Source organism: Crocodylus porosus, unplaced genomic scaffold (genome assembly GCF_001723895.1).
Source record: "Crocodylus porosus isolate Cpor-Errol unplaced genomic scaffold, CroPor_comp1, whole genome shotgun sequence".
NCBI lineage: Eukaryota > Metazoa > Chordata > Crocodylia > Crocodylidae > Crocodylus > Crocodylus porosus.
In genome coordinates, this window is record NW_017728906.1 from 168,830,367 (window position 1) to 168,843,794 (window position 13,428).

At 38.4% G+C, this 13,428-nt stretch overlaps 1 protein-coding gene across 1 annotated transcript in view; it reads right to left on the reverse strand.

The window, feature by feature from the left end:
• TNFRSF19 (TNF receptor superfamily member 19) overlaps window positions 1-13,082 on the reverse strand; it is a 93,802-nt gene extending 80,720 nt beyond the window's left edge. Inside the window, exons 1-4 of the mRNA XM_019530176.1 lie at window positions 12,482-13,082; window positions 12,266-12,357; window positions 560-663; window positions 282-392 (exon numbers count right to left, since the gene is read on the reverse strand). Of these exons, the coding sequence (XP_019385721.1) occupies window positions 282-392; window positions 560-663; window positions 12,266-12,302 (252 nt within the window). The 5' untranslated portion in view covers window positions 12,303-12,357; window positions 12,482-13,082. The remainder of the gene's footprint in view (window positions 1-281; window positions 393-559; window positions 664-12,265; window positions 12,358-12,481) is intronic.
• Window positions 13,083-13,428: the final 346 nt, after the last annotated feature.

Sequence of the window (13,428 nt, forward strand, 5' to 3'; positions counted from 1 at the left end):
TCAAATCAGGGACCATAAATAATAAATTGCCTAAGTTAAAATCGCTTAGTTACTGCAAGACTACACAATTTTCTGACCCAGATATGTTTGGTTTTACATCTAAGAACTAAACATTATTTAGTTTAGAAAAGAAAATGGTTAACAAGAAGTCAAGAATCTTAAAAATAGTTTCATGAAAATATAGATATTTGTTATTTTAAACAAAATATGTAAACAGATTTGTGAAAATAGAGGATAAAATTAAGGTAGTGCTATTTTGCAGTATATCCATAAATATATACCTTTGACAGCTCCATTCCAGGTCCACACTGTTCACAAAGAATACAGTTTCCAGCATGATCCCTAAATTCTTGTTCTCTACAATCTCCCGTCTCACAAGTTGCTCTACTCAACTAAAAACAAACGATAAAAACAAAATCAGCAATCTTTTACATTAAAAGTGGAATTTATATCGAGCCCAAATATTTGATTTCGAACATTGCATTCTTTAACAATTAGTTAAAATAGAATTATTTTCTAACATTTATGATGAAAAAAGAAGTGCTGATTATTTACTTACCAAATATGCTAGCAGAAGCATTAGCATCTTCAGTATTTTATCTAGTCTTTGTAATCCTTCAGTGTCCATTGTTTTATTATAAAACCCCTCTCCCCTATGAAGAACTAAATCAAAAGGAAAGAGGAAAATTGTTTAAAATCCTTAAAGTTGCAAAATTAATTTAAATAACAACATACTATTTAATACCCACAATTCTATAGGCTTTTGTATGCTGAAACATGCAAAATAAAACTTGGATAGTTGACAGGATTAGGTTTTGTAGCCTTTGCAAAGATGAGGGTTTGTAAACCAGCCAGGGTCACATACAGCTGCAAAGATTTTAAATGAAAGCTATAAAAGACATTCACAATAGAATGATCAAGTGGGTCACTCACATATACTTCAGATCACCACAGAAAAAGACTAATTTTAAAAAAGGAAGAGGGAAGAAAAACCTTAAGCACCTTGCCCATCACATTTTAGGGAGCAGTAAAAAAACTGAACCTAATCAGTTGGAAACGGCAGAGGTCTGGTTACTCCAAAAGCTAGAACAAGTTTATTGTAGACTTCTAACATAAGACCATGATCTGCACAGCTACCCACACTCAAAAAATTTAGTGGAATGTCAACTGGGAACTAACTTCTTATTTCTGAGTTTGGCAGCCAAACAGAAATTCAAACTGAATTTGCGGTGCAAAATATTCTACTATGCTTCAGTTCACAAAATTTAGGAGTATAAAGTCTCTTACTCTGTAAGTAGGAATAGCCAAGAACTGAATACTAATTTGCCCTTCTTGTTTTGTAACACCATTCTTTTAAGCTATAGGAAAAAAAGAATCTTTGCAGAAGAAGTGCCTGACAAATAAAGGGAGGCAGAACAAATTACAGGTGACAGATAGCTGTAAAGTACCATATTTTACTGCATATAACCCCCACCTTTTCTCCCCAAAATCAGCTGGTGAAAAGTGGAGTGCACATTATATTCAAGAAAAACAACTCTCCAAAATTCTGGAAATTTGGTGGCAGCGGAGTGGTAACAGCATTAATCACTGTGGCTCCTACAGCCACAACAATTAACACTGCCACCTCTCATCTGCTGCCAAGTTTCTAGAACTATGGGGAGCCCTCTGCCAGATGACATGACCCTGCATGCCAGACTGGGCTGGTGTGTGGGACTGGTTTGTGGCCCAACCTAGCATATGGCCCTGGACATGGCACATCAGGTCTGACCCAACACATGCCCCCAAAACAGCATGTGGCCCTGAACGTGACCCAGAGGGTCCAACCCAGTGCCTGGCTCTAGAACAAGTGTATAGGGTAGTGCCAAGTCTGAACTGGTATGCTGCTAGAGTGATCCTGGACCTGATGTCCAGTCCTGGAACTGACATATCAGGTCCAACCTAGCATGTAACCCCAGAATCAGCATGTGGCCCCGCGGGGACCTGGAGTGCAGTCCTGGACTTGGAGTACTGAAGCCAGCACATGGGGTCAGACTTGATGTATGGACCTGGACAAAGCATGCCAGGTCAGTCTGTGGACCTAAACCAACATGAAGGGCTAGCAGCAGGCTTGGGAGCAGGCTCAACTTCCTATCTGCTGCTACTCAGTTACTAGACATGATGATCTCTTCTCTTTTTTTCAAGATACCCTTTTACAACAGGTGCATACTATATGCAGGGGGTGTGCTGTATGTGGAAAAAAAATACAGTATGTGTGGTGGTATCAAATTGTTAGGAAAAAAGTAGATTATTAAATTGGAGGAGATTATAAAATTCTTGAAAAAATCTATTTAGTAAAATCTAAATGTTTTGATAAAGCATTTGAAAAGATTGCTGTACAATTCACACGCTAATCCTAGGAACGAAGTGGCCCTGTGCAAACGTTACTCCATAGTTTCCAGTTCAGACTCTAGTTCTTATACATGCAAGTGTCTCAGCATACTAGCAGTGGCTCTCAGCATAGAACTGCTGAGTGCCAAGCAGACAAACCCTTAAAGAGCTCAATGTTTAGCTTATTAAATAAATAAATTAAGACAGATTGAGAAGTGACTTGATTTATGTATACTCCTTATGACAAGAAAAAACACTGGAGATGAAAGGTATCTTTAACCTATTAAGAAAGACTTAGCAAGAACTATCAGCTAGAAGTTAAAACCAAAATTCAAGTGAAGAAACAAAACCCACCTTTTTTTCCCCCTCCAAACTACGGGAGTAAAAATACTACAGTGGTACAAACTACTAAGGGGTACATTCTTCATATTTAAATGTTGTCAGAATAAGACTGAATACATTTCTGGGAAAATATACTTTAGGAAAATACAAGTTATACTTAAGCAAAAACAAGTTCTTAGGCTCAGTGAAATTTAACAGCCAACAAAATGCAGATCACACTACAAGATCTAACAGTTGCTCCTGGCCTGAAAGCCACACGCCTTTGCATTTTTTTATTACATAATCAATTTTAAGAATCAAGAAAAAAAGTCTTGTGACGTTTCAGATGGCCAAGATATTCTTGTGAATAGTGAGACTGAAATTGTGGCTGCATTAAAGTTAATGGGAAAACTCCCATTGACTTCAAGAGGGGCAGAACTTCACTGAACGGATTTTTGATACCAGCAAATGGACTTTTTTTCCTGGAAGAGCATGAGATCCCATATATATTTCCTTAATTGCTATAAAAGGAGAAAAACATTAAGTCAGGCAATCAAGAATAATATAAAGTAGGAAACAGGAAAATCGGATAGTTTTATATAGCTTTGAATTCAATACACAATTACTCCAATTATAAATTGTGTGCATTTATATTATTTATTGTATTCCACAATCATTATTTAATGTGTTTCTAGATTGCTAATGTCTATAATCACAAGACTATCCCTAAGTTTAGAAATGACATTTTTCAATTAATGCTGTTTTTCTTAGAGCTAAAAACAGTTATTCTATTTTGGGAGAGTGTTTACTTTTCTCTGACTCTTAATTCAATGTGAATAAAAGTCTGTGACGTGTCAAAACAGAAGTTTAAATAACATAAAATTGTTGTTTTTCCCACATCTATTTAAAATAATCTAAATACCTTGTTAAAGCAGACTAATGACACAAAATATAAACCTGTGGCATAATCTAAACAGTCTGGATAGTCCTGCACAGCAAGCCACTTTAATTTTCTTTATTTCTCATTAATTAAAGAACAGCTTGATTTATTAGCCACCGGATGCAGCACTTGCTATAGGTAACAGTTTAATAGGAGTAAAGCTATATTAAATTTATGCAATGAAACTACATTCATCCCATATGCTTTTTCCAATATGCAATAACCTAAAACTTTAATACAGTTTTAAAGTCAGCTGGCATACATGCAATTTATTAAAACTAGTGCTGAAGTAAAACCAGTAATATGAATATATTTTGATTACTTTAACACTGTTTTTATAACCACATTGGATTAAAAACAAATGCCAGTCCATACCATCAGTCCTTAACAGTCTTTACCATCTTCTGGTTATCAATGCATACAATTTTACTGGTAACTTTTAATTTCTGTTATGTTTCTGATCTTAGTTGTTTAGAGTCACCAAATCCTTTACTAAGTAATCTTACTACACATTAAGCTCAGACTTTTAGAACCTATGAAGTACAGAGAAGTGTACAGTGAACTGAAACAACACATTTTTTGTCGTGTTAAGTGTGGATATGTTTTTCTTATTGCAACTGTGAAATATTTGCTATTGAAAAGAAAAGTTACCAGCTTTATAACTCTAGTGCCAAATCCAACACGTTCAAACATCAGGCATTCCAAAATGCTGAGCCCAACATCAAGTTCTGAAAACAAAATGTTTTTGAGCTGGCATCAAAATTATCAAAGGCTTACATGTTTTAATGTGCCTTACACCGATTATTGGACGTATACATGACACAAACAATCCCTCTGAATTTAACTCAGCTCTGAAACTATGATACATCACCCAAATATGATCTGGGTTTAACCTAGTTTCAACTTCCAAAAGAAACTTGCGAACTTCTGGATCTTAAACTTCAGAAGACTTAGGTAGCTTAATGGCTGCGTAACATGTTCAGAGCTTTTCATCAGACATGGTTTTGTATCATGCAATTACTGTAATTATTGTTCCAAGTCCTAAAAAGAATCCCAGGAGAAATACCAGCTATTACATGAAAAAAAAGATGGGTGGCTGCACAACACAAAGACTTTTTGTACAAGTACACAGAGGATTAAGACTTCACTGTTCCTGATTAACTTTATATTCAAATAAATCAAGGGGCTGAGGCACAGTCATAACTGACTGTCCTGGAAGCAAGTCTTTAGAGAAACAGATCTGTGCCAACTATGTATTTCCTATTTTTGTCTCCAGCTTGAAGGTTCTGGTTAAAAAGTAGCACTTAATAGTTTGCCATTGGGCAAATTTGTTCTCTCCATGTGAACTGGCGGACACAAGGCATTCATTCTACATGTTATTCACAGTAACAAGTAACTAAAGATGTTTTTAAGTCTTGAATGTATGCCCTCACACATTAACTCACCAAACTTTGATAGCTCCCATTCTCCTGTAAATATCATTTATTTATCAAAATGAGGGAATTTGAAAAAAAAACCCTATGTTACATATCTTATCATCCGTAAAGCCATATGAAGATATATGGTGATGTGTTAACCCAAAATATATTAGGAAATATGATAATTGGAGGTCACATAGTCAGTTTGTAGTGTTCCCATGAATATTAACAAGTGTAATCTCAGTTTTAAGGTCATATACAGGCCATATGCAGTTAACTGATTAATTTGCCACTCCTGGAAAAATGAAAATAAATGCATATTATTCACTAGCGACCAAGTATCAAGAGTTGATAATGGGGAATGTTGGCAGGGAATCAGAACAAGGATTAATTAAATAATAGTGGCCCATTATCCCCAAAGCAAATTATACATTTACCGTATACCCACATACACAGGCCACCTATACAGAGGTGATACCTTGCAATAAATGCAAGTGGCTCATGATAAGTTATCACGCCTGTTAGATTGCCCAATAACCTATTATCCTCCGCATAGTGCAGCTGAAACCTTTGTGCCACACTACATCAGTTGAGAATCAACTGCAATATCCACTTTTGGCTCACTGCTCATGAGTGATGTACATAAACCCTTCCTGCTAAAGCCACTATGTCAGCTCATTGTCTATATTTTTAACCTAAATGGTTCCCGGACTAGCATTTTTAAAGAAAATATTTTTCTGACAAAGCAGAAAGTGGTAGCACTTTACCTATACCAGCATAGACCTCTTTAAGATCAGAGCCTGTAACTCAAGTGCTGACCATCACTGAAATCAGTGGGGCTACTCAGAATAGTAATCATTATTCCAGTTAGTATCAGGGTCAGCTCTGCGGTATGTAATGTTGCTGCACATAATTCACTTTTCTTGTTCTTTAACTTCTAAAAGAAGTGGCTCTGTCGAATGAAGTCCCAGATTAAAAGTTCAACTCTACTTAGGAACGCTCGTCATCCCCCATACACAACTACAATCAAAATGCTCATGTTTGTATTACACTCTTCATTCCATTTACAACACTATACACTACTGGGCTTTTTTGTTTTTAAGATTGTTTTGTGTCCTACACTGTTAACCCACTCTGCACTTAACCTTTTGATACTTGTAAGGGCTGCTTTTATTATTACTGGACTGAGCAGTAACACATTAACATCTCTTTTAAGTAGGCCTCCTGGGAGAACTTTTGGAGACTATTTAATGTTTTAAATAGCACAGAACTGGATTGCTATGAACTTGCAGACCTCTCCTAGACCGGTGCTGAAAAAATGAGTATGGTAAAACAGGGGAAATCTATCCCCGTTAAAAAAAACCTGCGTAAGGTAAGGTAGTGAGGCCCATTTTTTCATAACCTCCTTACACAACATCCCCACCTGCTTGTTTCTTCTTGAAGCACTGTTACATCAGGGCCTTGTAACATGTTACACTTGGAGCACTCAAATGTTGATGGGTGGTAGGGCTAGCTCCAGTTTGGAGCAGTCCCACCTTCAGGCCAGCAGGGGCCTGGAGGACTGAAAGATAAGAATAACCCCCCCACTGCTAACTTTGGGCTACATGAGCTGTCTCTATTCCAGGGGAGTATGCAGGGAAGGGTTCAACTGCCTGCAGGGCTGTCTCTGGGCCAGAAGAGCAGCAACTCTGCATCTGCATCAGCAGGGCCAGACAGGCAGGGTGACCTTTCCCTGCCTGTTCCCCTGGGCCGGCCACAAATGGGGTGGAGGGGTGGCACACTGAGGTGCAGCCGCAGGAGCTGGGCAGTAGGGACCCGTCCTGAGCGGCTCCGAGAGCTCCCGCCCGGGCGGACAGCGCCCGCCGCCCTCCCGAGCTGCAGAGGCGGCGCCGAGGGGCCGCGGGTGACAGCACCCGGGAGCCGCCCGCGAGGCCCCCGCTAGCCCGCGCCTGGCCCGGGAGCTGCGCTCCTGCCGCAGGCGCCGCCGCCCCTTCCCCCCCGGCGGGAAGCAGCGAAGCCCCGTGTGCCCCGGGGGGAGGGAGGCGCCGCGCGCACCCACCTGCAGTCGGAGAGAGGGAGTCCCGCCTGGCGCCTCTCCGCGCTCCCGTAGCCTGGCAACCACCCGCCGCGCCCCCGCCCCTCGCGCTTCACGTGACCAATGGCAGCCAATCGGCAGCGCCAGCGGCAGAGCAGGCGCGGAGGCGTCAGGGAGGAGACGCGAGGGCGAGGTACTGTTGGCGGTTCCTTCTGGGGTCCGCTGAGTTCCCCTGAGCGCGCCTGCGCAGTGGCTGTAGAACGACTCGCCCACTCCCTGCTATCCGCAGAGGGCAGGAAGAGCCTGGCCTTTTGCTCCCCCCCGCCTCGGCAGTCGTCCTTTTGTTCTGTCACCTGCCCGGCGGCAGGACTGCGGCGACATCCACCTGCCTGCCCAGGTCTGTTTTCCCCGTGCGAAGCACCAAGGGCACCTCTGCAGGTCGTAGCGCGGCTGGGGGAGAACAGAGGCGACAGGCTGCCCCTGCCCATCCCGGTCTTCCCTGCTCTCTGCTTGGTGCCTGCACATGAGCACTGAGGCTGCTCCGACATGTATTGTAGCACGTGGGACTAACCAAGTCTGCTGGAGCATAGTCGTTACTGCACTCCAGCACCTTCCTGCATCCCATGCATTGGCCTCCCCATGCTTCAAAATGGTGCCAGGGCGCTTTATCTAAAGCTCATCGAACAAGCTTTAGTTCAAATGCACCCACCACCATGGTGATGCATAATATGATGCAGCGGTTTAATTAAGAGCAGCTCTCTGAGTCACTCCAATTAAAGTGTCACTCCCTCCACTGCTTGAAAACAGGTAAAAATGCCCAAAGAGTTGATGAAACTACCAAAACGTAAACAACAGAGGGGGGAAGTTCCGGGAAGCGGCCTTAGGCTGTGTTATGATTAGGATGATTCAAAGACAAAGAAATGTGGAAGAGGTGTGTTTCAAGTAAGAGGGCACTTCGCTTACTTTTAAGCTTTGGAGTTCCCAGTACCATAACAAGTCAGGTTTTGGTGGGGGGTTGATTTGTTTTGTCATTCCCTAACAGGTTTGACTTGATGTGGTAAGATACAACTACTGTGATGTGCTATACAGACCTCAAGGACCATCCAGAAGTTGCAGCTGGTGCAGAAAGTGGCAGCTGCCTAATGACAGTTCATTGCTCCTGTGTCTTTTCTGGCTTTCCAGTAGCTTTCTGGGTGCTGGTTTTGGGCTATCCTGCCCTTGGCCCTCCTTGTGTTCCATCATGATCTCTATGGTCACCTGAGAACAACCTCCCACATGGTCTATTTGTGCACTAAGTTCATTTGGCAGAAGTATGTGGGAGGTTGTTCTGAATAGTCACTCCACAGCTTTGAAACTCCCCTCCCCCTCGAGGCCAGCAGAGTCCAAGCCTGGACATTTTTGAGAATTGCTCTAAGAACTTATTTGGGCAGGCTTTTAGCAGACAGTTAAGTTTTGGAGTACTGCTTAGGGGAGTTGTATTATCTTTTATTATTTTATTTTAGTATTTTATCTATTTTTATGAGTGATACTGTTTTTATTGTAAGCCATCCTAAGGCTTTTGGGGGGAGGGAACTATATAAACAAAAAATAAACTCAATGAAAAATGAGAAGATTGGAATAAAATTACTTGGCTCTTAAGAAGCACATGGTTCCAACAAGAAAGCGTTTCTAGTTTTTGTCGCTGAACAAATACAGGTTTAAGTACTGAAAAATGGCCTAATGAAGAATACATTTTAGCACCCTTAACAGAGAGACCTCTAAGAGTGTGGAATTTTTTGAAAGAATGACAAGCTAATGTACAGCCCTAGTACATCTGTTGTAAGTAACAGCTGCTGCAGAGCACTGAGTACTATATCCTCTTGCCATTGACAGACAGCTGTTTTGTGTTGACACCTGTAAATATGTTTCTCTTTGTGGAATGGCCATCTGCAATTCAGATATTTTGTTCAAAATAGTATAACTAGAAAAAAACACCCCGAACCTTAAACATTTGGTACGTGTGTGTGGGTGGGTGGAAAATTACCATTGAAAGGAAAATATTAATACACTTCCTTCACATGGAACTCCCATTGAGGAAGTTACTACTCAGTAGATTGATGGCAAGTACTCAGTGGATTGATGCAGCCTATAGTGTTGAAACTTGTACGGAGCCTGTCATTCACATTTTAGATATCATTGTTTATTTCCTTATTAATAAAGAATGGGTGAATCACTACTTTGCATGTTGCAGAATTTTTGGAAATCGCAAACGTTATTTTAAATGACAGAGTCTTTGATCGCTGTTTACAAATATTCGTACCCTTTAGCAATTAAAGACTTAATACACCATCTGTAACCGTACCAAATGTTATAGCAAAAATTAGAGAAATTTCTGAGGAAAGAAAAGAGAAACACTTGGGAAATAGTTTGGGCTGATCCTTTTGACAAGGATAAGTTGCATGACATCTGTTGTGGAAACAGACATCATGAAGCAATAGGAAGTTGTTATCTCTATATCCAAAAACACTTAAGACAGTTCCTTCATCAACTGTTACATGAATGTACGCTTACTATGAGTTGTTGGAAACAGGTATCAGTAAAGCCTTACAGTGTCTTTTGATGTTCTTAACTATTACAAACTTCAGAATATCTTTATGATGTTATCTAAGACAATCTGTTTGGAAATAACTTAATATTTATAATTAAGAATTGCTCAATTCTGTTTAATAAATAAATAATATTTTTACATGTGAGCCCTCCAGATGTGCTTAAAAAAACCTCTGAGAGCTCAACTTCTTTGTGCTGATTAAATCTAAGCATTAATTAATGTTTATACAGTGCTTTGTAAGTGTAAAGTCTTATAAGTGCCAAGAATAATTATTATTAAATCTTTAAAAATCAGATAGATGAAAGGCTAAACTCATATTGTTGTCTTTAAATAACAACATACAGAAGTTTTTCTTCTGGTTGTCTGATCCCCAAGTGATCTTTCAGTTTAATATTTATTTCATTGTATGCAGGCTTCAGTTCTCCACTTTAAATGGATGCATGTAATGGATATCTAACTATGAGGCAAGATTACTTAAATTCAGGCATCTCTTTCCTTAAGCAAAAAATTGATATATTCTAAATGTAATTTAATGACTTGAATGCTTCAAACAGTTACATATATGAGTAACCTACTCACATGAGCATTCCTTTTGTTTTAGATGGGAGTACTTATGTAAGTGACTCCTGTCTGTGTGAATATTTTTGGGGACATGCTCTCACAGTTATACTTTATGTGGGTCATAATGCACTGAATAAACTATATTTTTGGTTTCTTGTATGAACTAAAACAAATGAAATACAGTAGTCCTTTTAGAAAGTTAATAATTTTTCTTATGACTTGACAGAAGATAGAAGTAGTTTCCTAAACTAAGGTGATGTAATTCAAGTCAATGAAATAAGAAGGGTGTGGAGAGGAAGAAGGAAGATGACCAAGAAAAGCTAACTGGTAAATAAAATTAAAAACAAAAATAGGACACCCCTTTGCAGGCACATAAAATGACGAACCATTAAGGAAGTATTTTTTCCGCAAGTGAAAATGTATTGCGTTTTTACCCTAGCTATGCCTTTAATAACACCATGTATTATTTATACAATGTTAATTATGTTCTTTATAATATCATGTAAGGAATGGAATCTTTAAAAAGGAATATGAATGAATTGGTTGAGTTGAAAATTCAAGTTGAAATCAGACTTGGTGAATCCATTAGAAAATTAAAATTTGGTTGTCTAAACATATTTACAATGATTTGTCTGTAGACTGATTTCTCTTTTTTTCCAACTTGACATGAAGTAAGTTTGCAAAAAGATTGACTAATGAAGCCTGACTGCATATTTCTAAAAGTGTTGATTAAAATCTCCAGATTTACTAGGTTGTCTGAATTATATATAACTCATTAGAAATGTATATGTATTACATATTAGAGTACTTTCATATACATTTCATTAAAGTCTAAAAAATCCTTTTTGGTGTGTTGTAAATTGATGACCTATCCCAGTCCTTTTTTAAACAATTACACTTCTTACTGAATGTTCATTATGTCATGTCTTGTGTTGTCTCTGTCTGACAGCTGTAGTTTTGTAGTAAAAAATGTATCTAAAATGTAAATACACTTTTGGATAAAGTTTTCAGATAAACATTTTTGGTCAGCTTTTCCAAGGAGCTCAGTCCATATTAATTGGGCCAGATTTTTAAAAGTATTCATGATACAAGCTGCCAAGGTTTTTTGCAGATCTGGCCTCAGTGATGGGCTCTGTGCTCTGTTGAAGATCTGTCCTGTATTTAAATACCTGAATAGGAACTGAAATCTTTTAAACACCTGGCTTCAACTCTAGGTGCTGAGCCCTTAAAAAGTTGTCCCTGAACTTGTCTGAAAACTTGTCTGAATTTGAATGTTTCTTAAATCTCTTAAGAGATTATTCCTCAATAAGCACTTTATATGAATGACTGGTCATTTTTCATACATACAGTAATTAGTTAGCTAAATTTGGGGGCCTAAATATAACACATTAGCTGTAAAACTTGGCCCCATTAAAATCAATGACAAAACTCCCATTGACGTCAATAGGTCTAAGATTTCACACTAGATATGCTTAAGGATTCCTTAGTACCTTTATTAAAATGCCTTACAGAAAGCCCTTTTATTTAATAAACATATGCTATTAGTACTAACAAGTATGTGAAAGACCCTCCCTAATTTCATTACTAGTTTAAAATGCCTAATTGAACAACTCTGCACTTAAAAGAAAAGGACTATATTTTACAAATCAGGATCTCATGATCATAAAAAGTACTTGCTCTTACAAAAATGCTCTTTAAGTATGCCACTCTTAAAACTCAAAGGACTGTTGAAGAATGCTTTATATATGGACAGAAGCAGACTGTGAGAGAATAATATATACATGTACACAACAGGCATGATTAGTTTTTTCTAATGTGACTTCTAAGATTGGTAACGTGCTCCTAACTCCCACCATCTTCATATAAATTAGTCTAATTTTAAAGATTGAACAGAGTAACTACAAATGCTAAGATGTAAAATGTTATATACCAAAAATATTAGTTCAAATTAATTTCTGGTATATATTTTAGTTAGCTTTTTCTTACTACTATTTTACATACCAGATCTGCAAATAAAATTTGAATAAACTACTTACTATATTCGTAGGTAGGACTGTAGCTTTTAAACTGCATATATCATGATGTGTAATTTTGCTAACAAAGCAGCTTGATCATTTTATAAGTAACCCTGCAATGCAAAGTTATAAAGAAATACAAAATTCAGTACCTGCTATCTGCTGAAGTTTTTTCCAATAGTCAACCTTTCTGCAGCTTAATTTTACACTGCCAGCTACTGTATTAAATGCTTTTACCTCCTTTAAAAAAAAGTATGTCAGCACAAGCCCAGACGAAACTCCAAATCCAGGAAAATAAAATTAACCATGCAGATCAAAGGCAGATGAGCACTGAGACCAAATGCCTGTAATCTGATCAGTGATCAGTTGTCATACATCAAAGGCAGTGCTTTGGAGAGGAAAAAGCTCCCTTTCCAGCAGGTAGTTGTCCTTTTAAATTCTGCCTTCAAATTCTTGAGTTCTTCTATTTAAAAATTGATCATTTTAGCTTTTTTCCTCTTCTTTGTGGTGAGAGAATGCACATGATTCTTCCATGCTTAGAGCTGAGTGACTGTAGCTTTTTCAGTTCCCAAGCTGTGCTGTGGCTTGTGTGTTGGAAAGCTTTCCCTAGTGCCAGCGGGTTCCGCTTTATCCCTTTCATCTTGCTGAACTGCAGATCCCATGACATCATTCAATGCTGTGGGACTGGTTAGAGAGCTATAATACAGCCTGTGGGGGAATAAAGCTAAAAAGCAACAAGGGTTTTCATGATTTCTAATCAGCTTAGCCTATTGTCACAAGCACAGGGCTCACTTCAGAGTTCCTATTATATGAAAGTTTCCTACCAAGAAGGAAGAAGAATGAAGTTAGAAGGTTTTTTGCATGATATCCATGATTATTTTGAAATAAATGTATTTTATAGCTTTATTCCTGACAAAAATAAACATTTGCAGAGAAACTTGCATGCCAGACACATGGGTTGATTTATTATAGCTGCCAAGCAATTACAAGAGACTATCCATAGACACTTCTAGAAATGAAAAAGCTACAATATAAAATTATAGTTTTAAGCCAACATAAAGGCTTATCATTTTTTTAATAGCTTGTCTCATTCCTATGACTCCAAAAAGATGATTTATCCTAGTGTAAATTAGCATTTGACTCTTTTGCATTAGTAATGATAAACCAAGAGATTAAAGCATATA